The sequence below is a fragment of the Calonectris borealis genome, chromosome 14, assembly GCF_964195595.1.
Source record: "Calonectris borealis chromosome 14, bCalBor7.hap1.2, whole genome shotgun sequence".
In the NCBI taxonomy this organism is placed as follows: Eukaryota; Metazoa; Chordata; class Aves; order Procellariiformes; family Procellariidae; genus Calonectris; species Calonectris borealis.
The window spans coordinates 1570998-1595645 of NC_134325.1; the positions used below are offsets into that span (position 1 = coordinate 1570998).

Here is a 24648-nt window from a genome sequence, read left to right on the forward strand (position 1 = left end):
GTCCTCTGACACTGTATCCTTTGAGGTATGGATAGCCCAGCAGCTTGGAAGGGAGATGCTCTTGATGTTCTGATTACCCCTCTTAATATTTTTCTAGCGGTGTTCTCTTTTCCCCATCCTGCATCCTAAAGCTTTAATTTCTTGGCCGAAAGGAAGGATCTGAGAAGGATTTCCCTATGCATGGACCTAACTGCACATTTTGCTAAGCAAACCTGACCTCTGCAGCTGTGCAAAGAGCACTGGGGTGGATTCACTAAGTATTCTCTGCGTGCTTCTGCTGTGGCAAGGAGCACAACGTGCTCTTCTCAGGCCATATGTCAGCCCTAAGCTTTTAAAAACCATCAGCCAGACATTAAAAAAAAAAGCGCCATGGGATGACATAAGTGTTGTTTTTTTTTTTTTTTAGATGACGTTCTTAATTTGCTTTCTCATGCTGATTTCTGATTGTCTTGGAGATTTCTTCATGTCTGTATAAGCTGCCAGGAATGCTTGAATCTCAGTATTTCACTTAACTGCAGGACTTAGGGGCCTCAAGTGGAGTAACAAATATTGTGATCTTTGGGAGAAAATGATGCCAAACCTCAGGTTAATAGCTGTTGTGGGTTGTGTATAGGTTGTGGTACTGTGAACTTTCAAATGAAGTCTGGAGCCATGGTGGGCTGTCCCGTGCTTCGTTGGGGTTGGGAGAACATGATTGGGAAGCCTGTGGACTTTTTAACCAAGTGTTTTTCTCTTAACCATGTATCACAGAGCACTAAAGCAGGAACAAATACTGTCTTGTGCTCTTAGAGATTGTGACTTTAATCATTGGTTTGTTTTGGAGGAAATGGGGTATGGTACAACGCTCTGGAAGGGTACAGTGCTCTCATCTGGTTGGCATAACTGGAGGAAAATCTGTCAAGTAATAAGACTGAGAGCAAAGAGGCTTGTAACATCCCTGCCTTCTGTCTAGTGAAGTGTGTGATTGCAGTGCATTTAGCAGAGATGTCATCTGAAGGAGGAGCTGTTACCCCTGCTTCTGTAGTTTTAATCTCTGTGCTGGTACAAGACTTGGTATCACTTTCCTGCACCAGTTAGTGGCCCCATCTATGTGGAAGGGACTGCCTAGCTCAGAAGGATGTTTGAGGGTTACACACACCTGAAAGCCCCGCAGGAAAGGTTTGTGTTGTTCTGAGGATGGCAGGAGACCTCTAAAAATGTGACTGGGAGCCCTGACCCTGCGGTGGTCCAGCGCTGTCAGGGCATGGGGCTGGCCCGAGCTTGTGATGCTGTTGAGATCCTGGCAGATGCAAAGATGTCACAGCAGATGATGTATCATGGGCTGAGGCAACCTGTGTTTCTGAAGAGGAGATGAGAGGATGAATGAGGGGAGAGCTCCTAAGACCTCTTCTGCAGCTTTTTGAAAGAATTAGCCGTTAGCACGAGTGCTGGATGAAGGCTAAAGCAACGCAGTGAAGGCTTGAAAAACATCGAGTCCAGTTGTTGTGCAATCAAGGTAACAGCATGTAGGTGTTTATTGCTTCCTATCTCAAGCTCTTCAAAAGAATAACAAGCAGGATATCTGCAGGCCTTTGGAGGAGTAGGACTGGTAGCTGTGTAGTGTTAAAAATAGAGTTGTGGAATGTCTACGTATGTCATTCAGGCTATGGAAAGCAAACCTTTTGGGAAAAATCCAGCTATGTCTGGGCATAGCTAGGCGAGTCCAGCCTCTGGAAAAGGAGGGTTAGAAGCAGACCGCAGGCTCGCAGCCTAGCTGTAAGCCCTTGGCTGGGCGTAGTGGGAGCTTGCGAGAGGCGCAGGTGTGGGGAGGCACATCTAACACGTAATACAAGAAAACTTGGTGGCCCTCGCTGTTATAGTAGCTGAATACCTCTCCATCTCATTCAGCAAAACGTCTCTGAGTAAGAGTAGTGCTTTTATCTGCCTCAGTTTCCCCTCTGTAAAATTAAGAGGATGAAACCGAGCTCATCTCCAGCTGGGAATTTAAGCTGTAGGTGACCTGTAGGTTGCCAGCATGATGGATGTGGAAGTCTTCTCTCCAGACAAATGGTCTGACTCCCTGTAAAATAAAATTGACTGGCTTGTCTATTGGCAAGGACTGGCGTGGCTGTACTGTGTCTGGGGAAGGTGAGCTGTATGCCTGTCCTAGCAGCTGAGGTGAAGGTGAGATGAGATGTATAAATGCCCAGTTGTTTGTGGGGTGGGACAGGCCAGCAGAGCCATCCCGCTCTGGTGTGGATCGCTGCAGGCTGAAGCTCCTGGCCTTGCCCAGCTCCCCTCCTCGGCAGGTGCAGAGCTGCTGAGCTTTGCCCAAGGAGGAAGACGAGCGTCATCGTTGCGTAGATAAGATAAAGCGTGACCAAATCCTTGTTACCCTTGGCAGGTGCGGCTAGATGCTGCCTGGGATTTGTGCAGCTCCAAGGTATAGCCAGGCATTGCAGCTGTGGGGAGGGTTGCAAAGCCTCTTTAAAACATGGAGACCTGATGCTGGAGCCCAAAAGGGAAGGTGGGTGCACCTCAAGGGACGGTGAGAGCAAGGACCTGAGGAGTGTGAATGAAGGAACAGCCACCCAGTAACCCTGTGAGCAGAAAGACTTCTGCTGTGTGTTCCTGTGCCTGCGTCCTGCTGCAGACCCTGGGGTTGATGTCGCTCCATGAGCCGCTCCAAGAGCTCGGTGTCCTCTGATCAGGGCTGGGCGGGTGCCCTGGTGTCTAGCAGAGCTGAGGACCTCTGCAGCAGCAGCGCTGCCAGAGCCTCTCTCTTCACTATCAGGTTTCTGAAGTTGTCTGTGGAACTGAACTGTGCCCTTCTGACTGAGATCATGGGAACTAGGAAAAGAATTCAGATTTAATGGAGGGAAAAAGGACACATGCGGACGCCTCCACAAAGGTACACGTTTCTTCCATTGCACGCTTTGCTGCTGTGCTTGAGAGCTGCCTTCCCTTCTCCTTACCCTCTTTGCCTCTTAAAGGAGTTTGCAAGATCTCTGCTCTACCTTTCCTCCCTCCCAGACACATAGCCAGAGGAGTAATCCTCTGCTCCAGTAGAGATGCACAAACCCCTTTGATTTAATGCGTTTCTTGTGGCACAAAAAGAGTCTTTTGCTTCCCATGCAAATCTGGTTGCTCAGTCGAAGCTGCTAAATGCAAATGGACCACTTGTAGCTGTTCTCTCTGGGAGGAGTGGTGCGGGCTTTATGTAAAGCGTGAAGATAAGTCCTCAGGAGCTTGGCGAGCAGAGCAATACGCAGATTTGTGCTGGAGAGAGGTCAGCATGGCTGTAGTTCATTCACAACCTGTTTCCAGACTCGTGAGGTGGGGCACTAGGCAGGGGGATATTTCAGGCTGTCACTGTCAAAGAAATGAGCTTCTATAGAAATGGATTAACAGTTGCTAGTTATGGGTGTGTGGGGGTTGGTTGGTTATTCTCTCCCCTCTCTCCTTACCACCTCCTTGCTGCATCCAAGTGCAGAATCAGCGCCGACTGCGATTTGGTGACTCAACCGGTTCTGACGCCTGGGTCGCTTTCCTCTATTCAGGTTGGGCAAACATTCAGTCTGTAATCATGCTTGAGAGCTCTTGCCATTGCCCTAGATATGGGGAGCTGAAGGATGCTTAGATTGGCTTAATCCAATTCGATCTGAAAATCCACTTCTCTGAACAATAAATGTTGCGTGTAGGGGGTGGTATTCAAGCGCCTTTACTAAATCAAAAACCTTTTTGGCATCGGTGGATGAAGCCTTTTTCTTTTCAATATGTACCACTAAATACACAGGATGTGCAGTATGGTTGAATTAGCATTACTATGGGAACCGCAACTTTTTGCATTTCCTGACCTTTATCCATGTAACGCTAAGGATTCATTAATGTGGCTCCAAAATGCTATTTATTTTTTTGTGTTTGATAAGCTTTTTTGTTCTGGTCAGTACTAAGAGAAGCTTTATAAAGGACCCCAGGAAGAGATTAGAGACAGGACAGGCTGCAAGGTGCAGTTTGCTCCCTTTTTTGTGCTGTTCTAGCGGCATCCCAGCCGAGACCGTGGTTCAGCGTTAAGCATCACCTCTGCAGCAATGGTAAACAAAATGGTGAGTAAACTCTCTTGCTCAGAGGCAGGTAACTCATTTGGTCTGGGTTTGTTTGGGTTTATTTGCCTCAGCTACACAGCTAGAGCCTGCCCCAAAGGATGCGTGGTCCTGGGGCTGACGCAAAGCTGAGCCCGTGAGGAATGGAGAGGTGATCGTCCTGGTCCGAGAGGAGCAGAGCTGCCCTCCAGCAGCACAGAGCCCTCCCAGACGGCTTGGAGGAGCTCGCTGGCTCTGTTAAACCTGTATTAAAGACAAGTGTGACCGTTTGTAGTAGCCTTCATGTCCATTTTTTAGTCTGGGGTTTGAAACAACCATCTTAAAATACACAGGGAAGGACCCGCCTTTACCTTTGCTTTCTGCAGGTCCCATCATCATTTGCTGCTGGGAGGACGGGGCTATTTGTAGCTCCACTGTTTGCAGGTTGATGAGGTCTCCGCTGTTTGGATGCCAGCTGGAGTCCTCTCAGTGGGAATCGGTGGAAGAGTGGTTTTTGCTCTTTGTAGAGGCTGGGCTTGCCTGCTCGTGACTTGTATGGCAAAGCTTGTTTGCTGGGCAGATACTATCTGTGAGGGCTGACACAAAGAGGCATTTGGGGTGGGGGTGAGCACAGGGGACAAAGAGCCAGTCTGCCAGGGTCTCAACATGCTTATTTTTTCTTTTCTTTGTCAGCTTCCAAGAAGTCCTCAGGCCTAACTAGTGGGAGCTGACACAGCTGAGGGCACACAGCTGGAAGCCCTGGAGCAAATCCCCATCAGCCTCTCCAGCTGTCAGCGGGCAGGGGTGGCTTTGCTTCCTTTCGGTGATGCTGTGGGATAGAGGGGTGCTTTGGTCAGGGGCAAGATAGAGGGTGGCATCTCTGGCTGCTTTAGTGCGGAAGTCCTGGGGTGTGCACCCCACCCCTGGGCTGTGTTTTACGGTGCTTTGGAAAGATGCTCCTTGCAGTGTCATCTTGTGCTTTACCTTTCTTTTCTCCTAAGCTCCCTGCGCTTTTTGTGAAACAGGTTGCCAGCTCTATAAAAGTGGAATTAAACTTGAGGCAGGATTCACAGGGGTATTTTCCAGCCCTGCCCTTGTTGAAATCGGATGCGAGGTAGGCAGCAAGCTATCTACAAGCACAGCTAGAGTTTCTCAGGGAAGGTAAGTTCAGCATAAAACGAGGGATCATCTGCTTTCTTACCACTTCTTCCCCTCTTGCCTAAGGCAGCTCAGAAACAAGCCCTTCTCCTTCACAGGTGTGCACGAGGCAGGATTACAAGGAATTTACCTTGGCAGCTTAATGGCAGGTTTTCTTGTGCTGCTTTCTGAACCGAAGGCTACTAGCCTCTGTGGGAAAGGGGATGAGATGCGTAGGGAGCATTGCAAACCACACCTCCTAGCTTGGACCTGATCTGATATTCTATTTACAGTGGCGGTGTTCATTCTCCGCTAGCTTTTTGCTGTGGAATATACTGCCGGTTCCAGAGGAGGGGAGCGATTCTGTCCTGCTGCTCAAGGTATTTGGGGACACCTGCAAAGAGAGAAAATGAGGTTGTCTAACAGGGTGGAGGGGAGGGAAGAAAGTCTCTCTCTTCTGGGCAAGGAATTGTTTGAGTAGAAGGAAGTCTGAACGAGTTTGCGAGTTGCTGTGTCTCAGCAGAGTTTCTCCCTAGGAACTTTCTGTTCCGACTTCCTGCTTTTGCTTTAAAGCAGCAGACTAGAAACAGGACAGAGACTCGCTGAGTGCGGTGGCATTGTATGTCACTGCAGAAAACAGTTGTTATTCCCCTGACGGAAGAGGGAAAATTTATTGATTGGTTTTCAAGAGCTGGAGGTGCTTAATTAACAGATGGTTAATGTTTCGGTTTGGATCACCCAATGTCTTTGCAAATGTTGAACCGAAGAAGCTTGCTGTCAGTTCTGATGTGGTTCTTCAGGTCGCTTAACTAATTCTAGTAACTCATTGATTTGGGAAACTGCTGATTTACAGTAATAGCTGCAATGGTTGCATTTTCAAAAGTAAAGGGGAAAAAGTACATGCTTAGAATAAGTGGGATTGTGATGTTTTCTTATGAAATGTATGTCTTGAGCTGGTTCGATTAAAAACTAAGGATTTTCTGCTGCATACTTTGTGAAGAATTAGAAATTTTTCTTTAAAAACGTTTGCCAGGAAATTTTCCACTATCTCTCACAAGCATACCAACCCCCCCCGCCATTTTCTGTAATCCTACATCAGTGTTGCTGCTGTGGGTGTCACTGTTCTGACTCAGTGACAGCTTTTGCCAAAGAGGGGAATATTTCCCCCCCCAGTAATTTCACCTTTCCCAGGACAGTTGTACAAGTTGAACCAAGTTGTTTCAAATGCTGTTCCTTACGTTGATTGCTCCTTGCCCTAAGCTGTGCCTGGTACGCAGAAAACATGTGCCCTTCAGTTGCACGTGTTATCCCGCTTTGTGGAGGAGCAGTTCGGGGCTTGCGGCTGCTCGAAACATTCTTTGGTTTTCTGCCTTGTAGAAATCTGAGGCTTTTAGCATTTTGTTGTGATTGTCCCCCCTGAATGAGAAAGGGAGAGGATATTTCTGATATCTTGTACCAGATCCTGGAATTCTTGGATATTCAGACCAATCCTCTCTTCTTTAGGGAAAGGGAGTGTCAACTCCCTGGATCCAAGACTTCACCTGTGGCCCCCTCAGTGGTCTGACAGCCAAGAGGTGTCTTTACTCAGGGCATGGATTTCATCCTTTTCCAGTGCACAGATTACACTGGCTTTTCAGGAAAGGTGTTTTGCAAGCACAGCCAGCACCTCCTTAGCTCACAGGACGGGGTGAATCTTCAGCTGTATACCCACTGTCAGGGTGGATCCTCAGCTGAAGGTAACCAAGTGTCACGCGTCTGTGCATATGGCCATTTTCATCTCTGTGAGGCAGAGAATGGGTTAACCGTCTTCTTGGAAATTGGCTTCACCCAGCTGCCTCGGCTCTGTTTGTTGTTTTAATAGCATTTGCAGAAAGGTCAAACTGTCCATGGGTCCCATACATTGCTCCTGGGCAAAACCAATACATCACCAGCCACAGAGAGGCTTCTCCAGGGGGTTGTGGTGCCTATAAATCCTCTCCATACTCATTCCCACTTGTTAATCTTTGCAAACCGTTTTTGTCGTTTAAGTACATCTTGCAGATTTAGAGCAGCGAGGTAAAGCTTCTCCCCCTGGTCCCAGAAAAGGTTATGGGAGTGAGATCTCTGTGTCCAGTTCTCAAGAGACTGGAGGTGAATTTCCTGGGATGAGGAAAAGATGGATGAACTTCATGCATCCCTCCTGCAGTTGTAGCCTCTGGATAAGGAGCTTTCAAGTGCTGCAGAGAACTTGCTGGCTCAGCTGGAGAAGAAATCACTGTCTATCACATGTATTCAGTAAGCAGTGTGAGGGGATGCTTCACCAAAAAGAAGTTTCTCCTTTGAAAGGGGATTGGGTGGTCTGATGTTCTGGTTTGATTATTTTATCTGTGCGTGTGTGTGGTGGCCAAGCTATCTGAGGACAACATAAGGCTATGAATTTTTGTTTGTATGAGGTTGATTTCAAGGATCTTGATCAACAAAGATAAGGCTCTTGCCCCACTTCTGTGAACTTACACCTGTGGTACTCCAGGTGAGATGGGATCGTCACAGGAATTTTAGCCTTTGCACAAAGAGGGCACTGAAGCAGCTGAGGAAACCCTGCAGCTGGCCAGGAGGGGCTTGAGCTCAGGGTAGTGGGTGGCCATTGGGAAATTTAATGAAGAAGTGACAGAACAAGATTGGAAGCCAACTAGAGGCAGCAATCAACACCTTTCTCATTCAGCATCCCATGGTTGCATGGCAGAGAGATCATCCTCCACAAAGCTAACACCTCTCTTAGAACAGAGGTGAGAACTAGTGAAAGGATGCCTAGAGAGGGTGACTGACTTAAACAGTGACTGCTGGACAAGTGTGCATAGGTGACAGCCGCCCAGGAGGGTTCCTGCTGAGGCCAGACAAGGTGCGTGGCTGTCAGAGAGATTCAGCTTCTTCTTGGAAAGGAAAATCTTTGTTCTGGTATTACATAGACAGCTAGAATCTGAGGACTCAAAGAGAGGTCTGGGTTGAGTTTGGCACCCAAGTTATGGGTCTGATGGCAGTGATAGTTATGGGAAGAAGCCTGATCCTTGGCTGTTGGAGTACCAAGTCCAGTTCATAGGAGTGTTCTTGGTGAAAATGCAGCAAATGCTGTGGTCCTTTTAGCAGAAGACTTCGTGTACTTTGAGGGTGGTTCCTGCTGACGAGAAAGCAGCCTCTATTCATGCTGAGGAACGGCCAGGCTGAACCAGCACTGTGTCTCCAACAGCACCTAATGGCAGACACCCTCATCTTCCCAGCATAAATGTGTAACGATACTTTACTAGTACACTCTTTTGGCTGTATGTGGCTCAGAAAATTTTCACCAGAACAGATACTTTGTGTAATAGTCCTTTATGGACAAACTCAGGGCAGAAAAAAACAATCACTTTTGCAGGCCATGAACGCCTGTGACATACTGAGCACCCTGTGTCAGCGAGTCCCACGCTTTAACAGTTTGCAGAGAAGTGATTCCTCCTGTTTGATGTGCAACGGCCACCACCCAGTTTTATCTGAGGCTCCTGGATTCTTTTCTTAAAGAAAACAGTGACTGGGGACAATTCTTCACTATCTCTGCCATTCGGGAGTTGGTTATGTGGGCAACTTCACAAAAAACAAATTTTTGCATTTGAAGCTTTGTGTATCCATTAGAACCTTTTATCCACTTATTCAGCAAATGGCTGTTTCTGCATAATATAAGTTTGCCCTTGAACTACTTCAAGGACACTGACGGAGCGTGTCTAGCTCTCCACCAGCACAGGACTGAGGGATGCCTCCTTTCAGCCTGAATTTTCTCTGCAGGACACCAAGTGTGGTTGCATTCCTGAGGGCAGGGGAAAAGCCTTGTGTACCAGTGACTCTGCTGCTCTCAGGGTGTGAAAAGAGTCTCCACAGCAGCATTTCTGCTGACGTGTCACTGCTGAGCTGCAGCAGCCAAGGTGGTGCTCGTCATGTGTCAAGTGTTCCTGGATGACATCAACAACTAGTGGCACGAGCCCAGCAGAAGCGCGCTGACTTAGAATCATAGAATCATTAAGGTTGGAAAAGACCTCTAAGATCATCGAGGTTAGATGATCTTGTTGGCTTTGTGTATCCAACAACACCATGCCCACTAAACCGGTATTCGAGGTGCGGCCTCATCAGTGCCGAGTACAGGGGCACGACCACCTCCCTGGTCCTGCTGGCCACACCAGTTCTGATACAGGCCAGGATGCCGTTGGCCTCCTTGGCCACCTGGGCACACTGCCGGCTCATGTTCAGCCGCTGTCGACCAGCACCCCCAGGTCCTTTTCCTCCGGGCACTTTCCAGCCACTCTTCCCCAAGCCTGTAGCGTTGCCTGGGGTTGTTGTGGCCCAAGTGCAGGACCCGGCACTTGGCCTTGTTGAACCTCATACATTGGCCTCGGCCCATCGATCCAGCCTGTCCAGGTCCCTCTGCAGAGCCTTCCCACCCTCCAGCAGATCAACACTCCTGCCCAGCTTGGTGTCACCTGCAAACTGACTGAGGGAGCACTCGATCCCCTCGTCCAGATCGTTGATAAAGATATTGAACAGGACCGGCCCCAGCACTGAGCCCTGGGGAACACCGCTCGTGACCGGCCGCCAACTGGATTTAACTCCCTTCACCACAACTCTCTGGGCTCAGCCGTCCAGCCAGTTTTTTACCCAGCGAAGAGTGGACCTGCCTAGGCCGTGAGCCGCCAGCTTCTCTAGGAGAATGCCGTGGGAGACAGTGTCAAAGGCTTTACTGAAGTCCACATAGACCACGTCCACAGCCTTTCCCTCATCCACTAGTGGGTCACCTGGTCATAGAAGGAGATCAGGTTGGTCAAGCAGGACCTGCCTTCCATGAACCCGTGCTGGCTGGGTCTGATCCCCTGGTTGTCCCAGACATGGTTTGTGAGCGCCCTCAAAACAAACCGCTCCATGATCTTCCCCAGCACCGAGGTCAGGCTGACCGGCCTATAGTTCCCCGGATCCTCCTTCCGGCCCTTCTTGTAGATGGGCGTCACATTGGCGAGCCTCCAGTCATCCGGGACCTCCCCTGGTTGTTGTCTCTGGTACAACCTGCTCTGCACACCAGTGCTCCCTTTGCTAAAGGGGCTGGTAAGGCAAGAGGAAATCGCCAGCGATGTTCAATTAAACAAGCTGAGGAGCTGCCTGGGATTTATGTAATTTCCTGTAAAGACTATTTGAAGAGCTTCAAATGCCAGATTAGATCTGGAGCTTGTCTTCCTTACAGGGTGTTCCTGCCTGGCACACCAGCCCTTGGAAAAGAGGAGTAGAAGAGAGCAGAGATGTCCTTTGTCTGGGCTTCCAGTGCTCAGTGTTCACTTTGAATCAAAAATGATCCAGCGTGTCTGATGTCAAGTGCCAAGACCCGCTGTCTTCTCTCCTCCTTTTCCCACATCTGGGCTGGCAAAGAAAGGTTGTTTGCCTCCTGCCTACCTGCCTTGCCAGTAGATATCACCAGCAGAGCAGAGCACTAACTCTGCGGTCAACATGCTTGGTGTTGCGCAGGCATGATGTACCTCCTGATGGCTGAACTAAAAGCAGCATCTACCTTCAACTTCACAACACTGTTAGCAGTGTTCAGCTAACATGAATAAAGGCTGTATTATCTCTTCACAGCTAAAATATCCTGTCTTTCTCAATTATTTTCTTGAGCCGATTGCCTCTGTCCTCTAACAACCGCATATTTGTGGTAGAACATTAACAGCAGTGGCATCAACGGGAAACTTGATACTGCTCAGGGCCTTTTCTACTTGACTAAGTGAATGATACTTACTGCTGCTAACCATGTCCTTTGTGGATGTGCAGCATGATGTCCAGCCTATGGAAATACAATGAATTCTTCTTGAAGCCAAAGGGTACGATATTGCTGTTTTTTCCATTCCATATAAGATGAATCTTTATGTTGGATTGTATGAGATGTTGCAATGTTCTGTTTTGTCTCTTTTTAAAAAAAAAAAAGTTTCAGGAAACCTGTGAGCCTTTATAAAGTGAAGGAATTTGTAAAAATGAGTTGTTTTTAAACTAGCTGTTGCTATTTGTCATGTCTTATTGCAGGTGTGCTCTTTATTTTCTGAAAAATCAGCTGTATGCTAGTTACACTGACAGATCCAAGACCATTAGCTGTTTATGGAAAAAATGTGGTTTGGATTCTGTTTTTAATTGCTGAGGATTAACTCTTGGCCCAAATATCATTAGAGGAAAAACTGATGCTTTCTCTCTCTACTCCCCAAGCAAAACAACCCAACAAAGCCAAAACCCCGATTAGCAGGAGCAGTTCCAGTGCAAACATGTGCCCTCAGCGTTTGCAGTGCCAACGCTGTGACACTGTGCCAGTGTGAGAGCGCTGCAGAGTGTTGCTGGCTTGCGATGGGCATAGCTGGGGAACGACGTCTGGGTGTGATGGAAGATTTGTGGCAATTTCTGGGGGAAAGAATATTGTTTTGGTGTGTCGTGGATGCCTGTCTGTGTTGAAGACTTATTACATTGATGGTTCTTGGCATGTATTGGTGCTTTCTGTTGTGTTGTTGAATCGGGAAGCATCAGTGAGTGCAGTTCTAAGAAGTTTCTTTGTTCACCTCTTGAAACAAAAAAGGAGAACTGTTATCAGTCTCGAGTTGCTTGCAGATAGGAGCATAGAGTCTGCATCAACAAGTTTCTCCATGGCGAGTTTTTTTGGCAAAGATCAGGAAGTTGGTATGATAAGTCATAAAGAAGTGTTCCTCTTTGATGAACTTTGGTGAGGGAAACGGTGAATTGCAGCAGAGCACCTTTTTTAAGATGTTATTCGGAATAACGGAGCCCCTTCCAGCTGTTCGTGTTTCTGGGACATACCTCTGTATCGTACTGGCATATCCCATGATGAAGTCATCCATCGATATTGCAGCATGGATTAGCTCAGGGCTATCAAGCTGGGCTAATCTCCTGCTGAGTAAACAACACAAAGGTTCCTGGATTCGTTCCTGTTTCCTTAAAGGAATACAATCAAGTGCAGGCAATTAAAAGAGAGAGAGAGAGAGTGTTAAGTGTAGCTCTAGATATTGCACCTGATTTCAGGCTCTCTGCCCAGGGTGTGTATGGGGTTTCTTCGTTTTTTTTAAAGGAAAAAAACCTTGCAAAACAATCGATGTTTTTCTAATTTTTCAGTGTATTTTTTTCCTGCCATTCCCTTTGGGAAGGGAGAACCCAACAACCACCCAAACAAATTCCAAACAATGGAAACAAATTTCCTAGAGAATGGAAAGAGCAAAATTAATTTTGAACAAAATACATTGAGAAATAACTCCTTTCTTTCTGCTCTCCTCCCAGCCTTTTCAGGCACCAGGGCAGAGCCTTTTAAAACAATTTCCACCAAATGGGTGCCCAGGTCCTTTGAGCAGCTTTTGGAAATTCAGCCTGTGTGGAAGCCAGTTTGACACGGGGGTCAGAGTCGTTCCCTGGCAAGACCTCTGCTCTACCTTCACCTGGTCAGATTTGTATGGCTGTAATTTTGTCAATGCATTTAGAATATGTGCTTTTTGCATGCAACTAGGATAATAATTGTAAATATGTGTATTTGATCACTGTATCTCACAGTACTATAAAATCTGGGATGTGTAGATGTGACTGTATCCTACAAGGAGCACTTTTTTAGTAATTTTTGGCTTTCAAACAATGGGAGAGAATGGAAAGTAGAACAAACGGAGCAAGTGGCATATGTTTGATATCAAATGGTATAAGGACCTGTGAAGCTTGTATTGCCCTTTTCTTTTAAAACTACCTGTTACTCAGCTGCTCCCGAGTGATGCTCCCATTCCATAAGCAAGCAACAAATGCTTTGTAATACCACATCCTGGCGTGCTTCTGCTGTGCATTTGTAATTTGCTGAAGCAACAGGCTTCTGCTGCAGAGATCCCTTACCCCAGCCCTTCATCTCCTCCTTTTTGTCTAATGTCCTCTTGTGCATGGGATCAAACGTGTCTCATTCAGCGTACGCGTCAAGAGCATGATCAATGCACACCTACGTACCTGGTGAATTCCTTCCCTTAAAGTTGTAAGACTCTTTTTCTGCACCAGGAGTAGAAAGGAAAGGGTGTGTGTTCTTCTGATCTGTTTAAATACATGGCTTAAATATTTAGCTTTAGTATGGGGGTGTTTTTGTTGTTTCTAATAATATTGTCTTAGGCAGAGATACAAGAGGATGTCTTTTGGGAAACTTCCCAGCAAGTATCTGAGCACTTTAGTTTGTGGTATGCCTTGGACGCCTACTATGTACCTATAACAATTCTTCTTTAATATTCCTTTCTATCACCATGTCACCAAAAATTCAGTGGTACAGGAAAGCAAACACCTGCTTCCCCTTACAGCTCCACAGGACCCGAACACTGGATTTGCTCTGTAATCCTGGGTAAGCCATTTCACCAGTTGTGATTAGTTTTTCCTCCTTCGTTAACTGTTGATTCATTGTCTTGCATTGGGGCAGGACTGCTAGGAATGCTGTGTATTCAGTGCATGTACAATGCCCTGTGTGACTGGGGTCATCTGAGGACCAGCTGTGGAAAATTTGGCTGTGCTCCCCACTTTCCTTTCCTCCTTGTCATCAGGCTGTGGAAAAAAAAAAAACAAACCCCAAAGTTGTCATGGGCACACGGTGGTCACGGTCACATAGATAAAGGCTTGGCTGTTGATAGCATTTTAGCCATGACTTCTCTTTACCTCTTTAACACTGCTTACTGCTACAAAAAGCAGCTTTCCGAGACAATAAATTGGAAACCATGACACTGTAACGCTACCTTGAAAGTAGTATCTCCCCTTTCCAGGAAAAGCACCTTAGGTCTGTTCTTCTGTTTGTTAAAATTTGCAGTTTCTTCAAGTTCTGTGTTCAAGTTTTTCATTCTTCAGCTTTGAGGCTTTGAAACTATTTTGATGCTTGAGTTTCACATGTAATGATCAGTCTCCAGGAACCGAGTCTTAAAATAAAGTGCCAGCTGTCACAAGCATCAGAATCGAATTGGAGGAGCTGACAATCTATGAGCATAGGCAGGTGACGTGACTTACCCAGGGCCATATGGCAAGCTGAGTCAGGATTAAAATTCAGGTCTTGTGATTTCCCCAAAGAATGCCATGCCCATGGGATCCAGCTGACTTTCTGGCACAGCTTTGCACAGGACAAACTGCAGTTTATGCCTCAGGTGGTTAAAACATGCATGTAAGACTGGTCTGAGTTACCACTGCGTAGAAATGCAAGACCTGGTGTTAGCTGTCTTTACTGGCAGTTGAATTTCCCGTTCTGTGCTGTGTCTGAGAAGATCTATGCTTTCCAGGCTCTGGGAAACTTGTGCCGCAGAAGCAGGTGAATTTTTGCTTGCTGGGCCCCAGCACACACCACGGCAGGAGATACCAGGTGTAATCAACAGGTCCTGAAGACTGGCTTTCTCTTGAGCTTTTATCAGGTTGTTCAGATGTTGGACACTGTCCAAATCTGGACTGCAGTATCAGAGCTGACCTTGAGCACAGGCAGACAAACCCCTGGTGTGGGTGCAGAAGAACATTACACACCGAGGCTGGCCAGGGTGCTTGGAGCCTGTTGGTGCCCCCATGTCCCTGGCACTTCCATCTTCCTGGTAGATGTCCAGTTTTTGGTCTCTGCCACGGTTTCCAGATGTGAAAGTGGCAGGAAGCACTTGTTTTGAGCTGAAGCTGGGACCCCATCTCTTATGGAGTGGGTGCTGGTCAAACAGTGTACCCAGAAAACTGGAGCGGTCCCGTGAAGCTTTGTCAGCACCCAATGATTGCAGCAGGCACCTCGTTTCTATCAGCAGGTTCATGTGAACAGTGAATGTTTTGATATGGATTCAAAGGGAGGTTGGACAAGTGTCTTGGAAGATGAGGGAGGAACCATGTGGCTCAGGAATTGCCCCAGGCTAACAGTGGCTAGAGACTGGCAGTTCTCTTCAGGGAAGCCTTCTCTGTGCTTGCCCTGCTGTTACTCTTCCCTCACCAGCCATTCCTGGCCACTGTTGAGGGCGAGATGCTGGGCTAGATGAACTCTGCTGTGACCCCTTGTGGATGTTCTTATGATGGAAATCAACAGCGCAAGATACAGAGATTGTCCTGACTCCAGGCTACGTGTGGAAATTAATTCTTAACTGGTGCTGACTCAATGACTACCTTCTCCTGGCAGAAGAGACCTGGAAAAATGAATCCTGTCAGGAAGTTTTGGTAACGACCCCTGGCTTTGTCACTGGAGGTGGCTTGGCTACATCTTGTTGGGGGAGCCTGGCAGGTTTGCCTGACCAAAAGCATTAGATGCCCATACCTATCTTCTCTGTCTGCTCCACTTGTGTCAGGCAAGCATGGCTCTTCCCAAGCTGATCTTTCTGCACCCAAGCCAGCTCTGCTGGCCTCACTTTTGGGTACCAGTCCCCAGTTTTAGTAGTGTAGTGACCTCAGCCTCTTTCAAAGTCGTCCTTCAGTGATGTTCTGCATCTTGCTGATGAAGCTGCTTCCCCAGTGGTTCGCAGTGATGATCTGTAACTGGGGAAGGTACGACAGCACTTGTTAGACTGACATCTGCTTTGTGCCTCATCTGCATTTATAGCATGGACATTAGCATGGACATATAGCATGCATTTATAGCATCCCTTACAAACAGGAATGGAGACGAAGAGCTTCTCGGTCAAAGGCCTCTGGGAGAGAAGTCCCTCAGAGCTGCAGTGTATTTTGCTTACTGGGGCTCTCTCCTATTTGCCACTTTGTTCCTCTACAAGTGCTGTCTCGCCATTGACAGAGCCACATCTGGCTTGAAACCTCTTGAAGCAGCTTGAACAAGAGATTCTGCACTCGAACATTGAATTAATGGGCTTGGTCTTTTACATGTGAGTGAAATCCTTTCAGACTCTTGTCCGTGTCAGGCTCCCAGCTCTTCTAGTTAAGAGGCTTTTAGCTCAGCCGATGTTTGGGAGCTACAGTACAGCTGGGCTTTTGATAAAGTGAGGAGATGCTAGAGGTGGTGATGTAACAGGTCCGATTTCAGCTTGCAAATACATTTCCGAGCGAGAACATAACACCCTCCTCGTACAACCTTTTGTTTGCTGCAGTAGAGCTGGGGGAGGTCGTCTGCGTGGGCTGCTCTGGCTTTTGAAATAGAAACGATGAAGGTGCTAACAAGAAAATAAGACCTTCTTTACTTCTGAGGACTTCAGTGTTTCTTAGGCAGCTAGAGGGATGTTTCAGAAAACAAATTTCTTATTTGCACTTTTTCTTATTCTGGCTGTTTTCAGCAATCCTGTCATGGCTCTTGCTTTGAACTCCCGTTTCGTTTCCTCCCCTGCTGCTGCCTGCACTCACCGTCTGGTACAGGGTGCTGCTTGTGCTGAGGCTGTGTCTTCACCGAGGGAAAGAGTCTGGCAAAAAACTTCAGCAAGGTGGCCTGTAGCAGCCAATAATATCATTCATCACTGTGGCTGTGTGATTCCTCGCTGTAATCACCTGTAAAATCTATGCAGTGTAAGATATTTGGGTCTTTTTTTCTTTCAAGGCCAGCTTTGCAACTTTTGCTTGAATGTGAAAAGTAAGCTGGGGTTCTTTCCGACCTCTTTACTAATAACACGTACAGACTTGCCATCAGAAGCAACCTCGCTGTCTAGCTAATGGATAGAATCAAGCTTTAGTCTCCAAATTTTACTGTGTTGCCTCCATAACACAAAAAAAGCTTGGTAGGAGGGTTTGTTTGAAAAAGAGCAAGAGAGAAAGATACCCCCTGCCTTCTCGTTTTTCATGCTTTCTTCCCTCCTTTCCTCTGCAGTATTCCCCAAAGCTTGTGGCCAGCTCTGTGTCCATTGCTTGCCAGGATGTCTACTTCACTAGAAACATATAATAGTACCCATTTATAGGTGGTTTTCTGCAGAGTTTCAAATAAGTATCTTCTCAAGTGATGCTAAACAGAGGTGCCCTGAAAAAACACTGATTTGAAAGGGGGAGTGAAGTGTTCTGCTTGTTCTTTGAAGCAGAACCATCCTCTGGCTCACAAACCAGCAGTAATAAACAGAGTCAAATAGCGTGGTGCATAATTGCCTTCTCCTTTTGTGTCAGCTTCGTATAGTTCTTGCATGTGACATTCTTCCTGGCCATCATGCTCTCTATCCTCCCATTGCACTAAGAATTACTTGTTTGTTTATCACGGCATCTGTACGTGGCTTTTAATTTCTTGGAGATTAAAAAAAAGAAAACCCAACCCTCAAGCCCTCTTTGTCTAGTACTGTTTAAATCTGCTCTCAGCCTGTTTGCACAGCTCACTTCTGCCCTGCGATGCAGAACACAAATCTGCAGAAGAAGAAGTCTAAAGCAATCAGTGCCACAAGGCTTAAAAAATGTGGTGGTGTTGATGAAGAAAAGCTGGAGAGTGTTACGTGGCATCAGTAAGTCGGAAGGTGGGTTGGGGTAGGGGTGTGTTGTACACATCTTTACAATCACAGTGCTGTGCTTAAAGGGGTGCTCTCATTCTTTGCCTTTTTGTTTTAGGTACTTGTAAGTAATGGGAATTATTTTCTTTGGCCTCTGAAATGTCTCCATAGTCGTGTGGTTTCCTTCCTATAAAGGTGAACATTTCAGATTAAAATTGTGTTTGGCAGCTTACGAGCTCTCAAAACAGAGGCTGGGAGGCAAGGGGAGCAGGAGTGCCCGTCTTACTAAATTTTTCCCAGTGTAGGAATTGACTGATCTTTCTTTGTGCTGTAATAACATGAAGGGAGGTGGAGTTACTATTTGGGAAGCGTTAACAAGAAAATGTCAGAGGTGGAAGGCCAGCCAGGGGACCTGGGTGGCAGAGGTCTGGGAGAGACATTTCATCTTCTCTTTCCTCCATCACTTGCACAGATCTTCGTCCTCTCTGCCTTTGTCCTGCTCTGGATTCTTGCAGTTGTGATGCAGGTTTGGTGTTCAAAGGTGATGTAGAAAAGCAACAGGAGGAGGAAAAGCACATGTTATTACCAGAGGAACCAAGACCAGAGGGAAGCATCCTGGTCAGGGCACCCAGGGAGCTGTGCGAGAGCCTGGGAGCTGGCCCTGCTTGTGGTGTTGGAGCCCCTGTCTCAGCTAATGTGGGACTATTGCCCTGCTCCCATGCAGATTTACCTGCATTCTTTAATATTCCCTTCCTATCCTCTCGTCTTTGCTCAAACCTTCCCTTGGCACCTGGCTTTCACCAGCAGAGAACTCTGACTGCCCTGTAGGTCTGAGCCAGAGGAGGAGAGATGGTGAAAGAGCATCGTTGCTCGGTGCAGGGTCTGGAGCCCATCACAGTGTGGAGGGTTACGGCTGTGTGGTAGGCTTGGTTATGCCCATGTTGTGTACGGTGTGTACCTATGTATGGTGTGTACCCCTGACATAAACTGTCTGCACACTGTCTGTCTTCCCCCCTCCTCTCCGTAACAGATACGGATGCTGAATATTGTTCTTTCAAACCAACGCGGCACATAACTAGATGATGTGTGGGGTGAAAGTAGAGGGTCACGTTTGACTGGGGTTTCTCTGTTTCCTTCCCCGCAGCTCTTCTGTTTGTCCCTGCCCTGGGGGAAAAGACTTTGAGAAGATGGAGAACCAGAGGGCAGCGCTCTTGGGATACGTCCACTGGGAAGGAAAAGAGGAAGGGGATGAGGAGGATGGGGTGGCTCCTGGTGCTTCTCCTTCCAGCCAAATGAACGAATTGGAAGATGTGCAGGTGGAGATGCTCGAGAAGGCAAGAGAGCTCTTCCAGCTGTGTGACAAGGATGAGAAGGGTTTTATCACCAAGGTGGACATGCAGGTGAGGGAAAAAATTCTTCCCCTTTCCTGGGAGGAGCTGTGAAGTCATGGGTGGCAGAAGAAGGGAGAATCTGGCATGTCTTTATTTTGGCAAGCGTGGGTGTGTACATGGGCTCTGTCTCGTTCAGATTTCTGGGAGGCAAATTCTGCCACAGCCAGCTGCTAGGACACAAAAATCCCAGGAGGGCCTTGGACCTCCAGGGAATTCCTGGGACAAGTGGGACTGCAATTCCAAATTTTTAAGGAATGCATAAAATCAAAAAAATTTGCAACAGTTCCTACAAACATTAAGCATGCAGTGGGTGGGAAATCTGGGGGGAGAATCTTTGGTTTAATTTAAAAAAAAAAAAAAACAAAACAAAAAAACAACTCCCCCCAAAACACAGTCAACAATGAAAAAAATCCACCAACCTCTTAACAAAAAAAGCTGTATAACTTTTTTGTCTCAATCATAGCTAAAGCCTGATCTCAAAAACTCACTTTAGGCCTGACCTATAACTTTGCTCTAGAATAATGTGTTTTGCTGCTTTCTGTTAAAAACAGTATTTGTTAACAGAATCTCTGTAGTTCTTTGTGAGGTTTTTTTTAATGGTTTATCAGGAAGGTTACATGTGGATTGTTTTTCTTCTGTCTCATATCTTCCTCTATAATTAACATTTGGCAGGTTCATGCTGGTTTAATTATTGACTCACTCTGTTTTGTGTTGTGTGATGCCTAATTTTGTACAGTTACATTAATAAATACTTATTACGCTTTTATCTAAAGCTGTGTGTTTAACGGACAGTAATGAGGTTTTATTCTACACCTCTTGTTATTTGGAAGCTTCTTTGGATGCCCCTTCACACTAGGTGCTCTACACATGTATTATGAAGGGAAATATCGCTGCTCCTTGTCTGTGTTGTGGGAGTAGTGATGCAGTCCCACCAGGCAGAAGATGACAGAAGAAAGCTAACTCTCTGTAATGGACTGAACGTTTTCTTTATGATCTGCAAGATTTCCTGCAAGAGCTGGGAACTGAATTCAGACACCCGCAAGTCTGTCCTCCCTCCCTGGCCAGAGAGGTGGAGCTGGTACCTGGTGTGCCCGTAGAGAGCTCTCTTGGGAGCAGCAGTGGTCACAGGAGGCTGGCAGTGCCCGGGGGGGGCAGCCCCTTTGGGCAGGGCTTGGGCAGGGGTGGAGGAGGCAGGCAGTGAGCTAGAGGCAGCGGTTCTGAACTGGGGGAAGAAGAAGGTTGAGCTCCCTCCGAACAAAATAACCCGAAGCTCCCTCTCTGCAGTCCTGGTCGAATCATCCAGGAATGGAAAGCGTTGCCGTATCAGTGGGTCCAAACAGGCATTTGTGTCATCACTCAGCTGTACTGGCGGGCTGTCGCATCCCGGCCAGGATGCACTGCTGAAAGGGCACATCGCTGTGCGCCAAAGCTGAGGACGGCAGGGACAGGAGCTAGTCACAGGGAAGACCTGAGTCATGTCTTAATTTTGTTCATTCTTTTGTCTCTGCAGCGGCTTCAGAGTGAACTCCCCCTAAGCCCTGAACAGCTGGAGACTGTTTTTGACAGCCTGGAACAGAACAATAACGGATACCTGACGCCTGTGGAGTTCAGCATGGGACTAGGTAAGGGCTGCACAGAGGCAGAGGAAGGAAAAAAGCCCACCTGTGACATGATGTTTTATGTTGGTAAGAAAGAAAGTGCAGTGGTTCTGCTGAAGCTGTACCAGCTATGCTTATGTGAATATCATTGGAGAAGGTGTATGTGCAATATTCCTATCCCCCTTTCTGAGGCTTTTGTGTTGCTTTCTTCCACAACTGTTACCTGCCTACCTGGTAGAGCCAGCTTCTGAACATCATCTCCTGCTGGAGACGGTACATACTGCAGCCTGTATCTGTGATCCACAGCTTTTCATCTGGGTGAGGACCCTCGTTGGGTGAGGGGACAGAAGTATGTCTCTTGGCAACTGTCTCTAGCTGGTTTATGCAGTGCCATTCAAGGATATTAGTAGGCTAGCACACTGGCAAATGAGCTTTTGTTTTCCTCTTGCTGTTGCCTTTTCCAAACACTAGGAGAATGCTAATCCTATACCAGAGTCTTCATCCAGCAGCACAAGCAGTGCAAGAGGTGTTAAGGAGGAGGAATGACCATAGCACTAATAACCTTTGCCGTGGGTGCTTACTTGCCTTAGCTGGTTGTAAGCTCTCAGAAAATCTGCACCCTGTTAGCACCTTCCTTGGACATGGAGCTGTCTTAATGGGATCAGGTGAAAGCAAGTGAACACAGGTGGTCTAGGGTTTTCAGAAGTGATTGAGGAGACTCTTGAGTTGCAGTGTCCTGATTGCTGAGATTGTGGTTGCTCATGGCTTTCTCACAGCTTGGAGAGAGGGGGGACTTTTTGGTGCTTCAATTTGAATGTCCAAAAACAGCCAGCCCTGAAAGGAGAAGCTGTAAAGATTTCCTCGGAATAAACATGGAAAGCTGTGTCTTGGGCCAGCCTGTTCTGGGAATGTGTTAACCCATTGAGTGCCTGCTGACTATGCCTGTTCCTGCCTTGTGTCCCTGCCTGCGGGGGTGAAGCCTTGTTGGCTGGTTCTGCTGCCTTTGCCAGAAACAAGAGTCATCTCGGGAGCGTGGGCCTTCCTGCCCAGCGCTGTGTAGAAGGTGAACGGCTGCCATTTGGGCACCGTGGCATCCACAGTGCCCACTGTGTTATGACTTGGTTACTCCCAAATCTCATTGTTTGAGGCATTTGTCCCAGCCATAGCCATAAATGGACATTATGAGGGTACCTGCCTCAGTGCCATTGCTGGTAGAGGTAAGCAAGATTTCTCTTTGTGTCAGCCAGCCGTTGTCAGGTACCACCCTGTGTTGGTAGCCTTTGCTCCAGTCTAGGCAAAACACTTCATTTCTGCATTTCTTTTCTTTGTGGTTGTTCTTTGTGTCTGGCTTCACTGAAATCTTTTTCAGACTTTGCCCCTAACTCAAGAGTTTGGCCTGTCATATTGCCGTCTTCCTGCTGGAGCGTTCAGGGGGAAACCAAGCGAAGCGGTTCAGGCTGCAATCAACTCTGCTTCTTCAGAGGGCTCCTTGCATGGCCTCTGAGAGGTTACAGGGTGCATCTGCACAACTGACAAAAGACCATACATTTAAAATGTTCAATTTAAAGCAATCTGAGATCCTTCTAGAATGTCAAAACAACCTTCAGATCATTCTCTACGTCAATTTTCCCAGCTGTAAAAGAGAGGTAATGAGAGATAACGACTCTTTCTTTAAAGCAGACATCCAAACTGCCTAATCTAAGCCCATCTCCTTAATTAACTGTCTGTGCCTCAGGTTTTAAGCTGAGTAGGGCCTGTATCTCAACACTGCAAGTTTTTTTGCAGCACATTTTAAGAGCGGGAGAGAAGCGGCTAGGTTCTGGACATACGGATCTAAGAAGTAGTCAAGTTAAGTGACGTGAGGTACATAAATAGTGCGATATTTTTCCCCTTAGAGCAGCTTCATGTTCTCATCCATGCTCTGAACATCGTTGGCTCCTGGCCCTGTAGCTGGGATGTCATTTCTGCCTTTTGAACCAAGCGGATATGTTTTGGAAAGGAAGAGTAGCTGCTAATGGAGCTCTGACCTCTGTATACAGGATGGGGGCCCGCGTTTTGGATAGGATTGCTTCATTTGTTTCTTTGAGAAGAATTTGTTCCCAGCACCAGTATTTTTCACATGCCTTGCATAGCATGAAGTTCTCATGGCATTTGTGTCTCAGCATGAAACAGGATCCAGATAGCTGGAAGCCATCCGTATGTGGGATGGGGCAGGAGGGGGTGTTTGGAGTTCATTTTGTTCAGACACTCTACACAGTCTTAGCAAGAGCCAGTCCTTGTCCCATAGCACTTGAACCAGAACAGATGTAGCACATGAGAAGGGAAGGGTAATTATCTCCTCCTCACTTTTTTTAAGCTGGGGAACTGAGGCATGGTGCTTATTCAGTGCTGGGCTTGCAGTCCGAGAGGGAGCTTGTGGGATCATTGGCAACTGAACCCACAGCACCGCTCCATGGGGGTGAAGTGACCTAACGCCGCATGCTTCACATGCTGAGAATCCAAGGCCGTGGGTGGTAGATCATCTTCACGCAGATGTAAGCAGAGCCCTAACAGCCTGTTGTTGGGCTGGGAGCCAGTTTCAGTCCCAGCATTGCACTCTGGACGCTGACATCATTCAGGACGTCAGAACGGAGGCTCTTTACTGACCAGGAGCTGTATTCTACACCAGCAGCGTGCAGGCAGCTTCTCGTGGAGCTCTGTCGGGCTGCCGTTTAAATAGCAGCTTATTAAATGACATCCAATTTGACTTTCTTTATCCTCCTTCTTCCCTTCTCCTTCCACCAGGAAAGTTAATAGGGATTGAATTGTGTCAAGGGGCTGGGAGAATGGATCACTCCAGACATGAGGAGACCTTTGAGTCAGGCTGGTCAGATGACTTGGACGCGGCAGATGATGAAGAGGAGAAACGATTCTGTTCCATGATGGAGCAGCTTGGAGCAGCCCACATGTTTGAAGAGTAAGTAGGGGAGTCGCATGGCATTACTTCTACCCTGTTTTGATCTTGCAATACCAAAACTTCAAAGTACCAGCAAATACCAAAGAAGTGAACTGAGCTGCTTGCTCTCTGAAGCACTGCTTGGGCTTTCTGTACTGCTGTCTTGGGTTTTTATATGCTTGGTAACAAATGCCGTGAAGTCTGGGTTTTCTCATCAGTTTACAATTGCTTTTAGTGTAGTGCTTTTCGCAAAGAGTTTCCCAAACTAGAGTACGTACCACAGCTGTAAAATGTAGCAGTTGGTGAGGTGGAAGCCCATCTGCATGCAGCAAATGAAAAGAAGCATGTGAGGGTTAGACAAGGTAAGGAGGATGAGTGTGCCGTCTGTTCCAAAATGGTGGGCGACTGTTCACATACGTTCAGACAATCTTAGTTCTAAAAGTCTCTGTGAAAGATCTGTGCTCAAGGGACTGTTTGGGACTGGGCTGATCTTGAAGAGTGTGAAAGGCTAAACTGGGCAAGGGATGCTCACCTGAGCCTTGAAATTTGGTATTAATGCCCTTGCGTGTGGCCTCAGTAGAGTCCGTGGCCCTGGTATCATCCAGTGGTTTTTTAGGACCTTCCCAAGTGAAGCATTATGCATAACTGGTTCTTACTGATGCACATCTGCTGGGGCTGGGGTGCCCAACAGCATCTGTGGCAGCTCTGTTTTTCAGGCATTGTAGTCCAACAGTGCTGCCAATTTGCAGGGAGCAGCCCAGGTAGGGGCAGGAGGTAGACAGGATTGGAGACAGAAGCTGAGTGAAGGAGTTTGCTGCTTTCAGAGCTGCATCTGTCATGAAACAGATTTTTTTGTCTCATTTGCATTGTGATGCAAAGCACCTGCATGTTTCTTTTCATGGTGAACCACTTCTGTCCTGAAAAATTCTGGAAAGCTGTTATGCCTCAAATAATGGAATGACACTTGAAAATAATGGAACGACACTGGAAAAATAGCCTCTGCTGTTTATAACTCTGCTTTGAGAAGCATCAACTCTTAAAGTGGAATTATCCTGTGTTTTATTTTGACCGCTTGCTCACAGTTTTATGCAGTGAGTTCAGTCATGTCATGCCTTTGTGCCAAGCCAGCTGTTGTAA

The 24648-nt window shown here is 47.1% G+C and overlaps 1 protein-coding gene across 1 annotated transcript in view; it reads left to right on the plus strand.

The window, feature by feature from the left end:
- The first annotated feature begins 5496 nt into the window (after positions 1 to 5496).
- CRACR2B (calcium release activated channel regulator 2B) overlaps positions 5497 to 24648 on the plus strand; it is a 39834-nt gene continuing 20682 nt past the window's right edge. The window contains exons 1-4 of the mRNA XM_075162960.1: positions 5497 to 5578; positions 18732 to 18987; positions 20489 to 20600; positions 23361 to 23532. Of these exons, the coding sequence (XP_075019061.1) occupies positions 18775 to 18987; positions 20489 to 20600; positions 23361 to 23532 (497 nt within the window). The 5' untranslated portion in view covers positions 5497 to 5578; positions 18732 to 18774. The remainder of the gene's footprint in view (positions 5579 to 18731; positions 18988 to 20488; positions 20601 to 23360; positions 23533 to 24648) is intronic.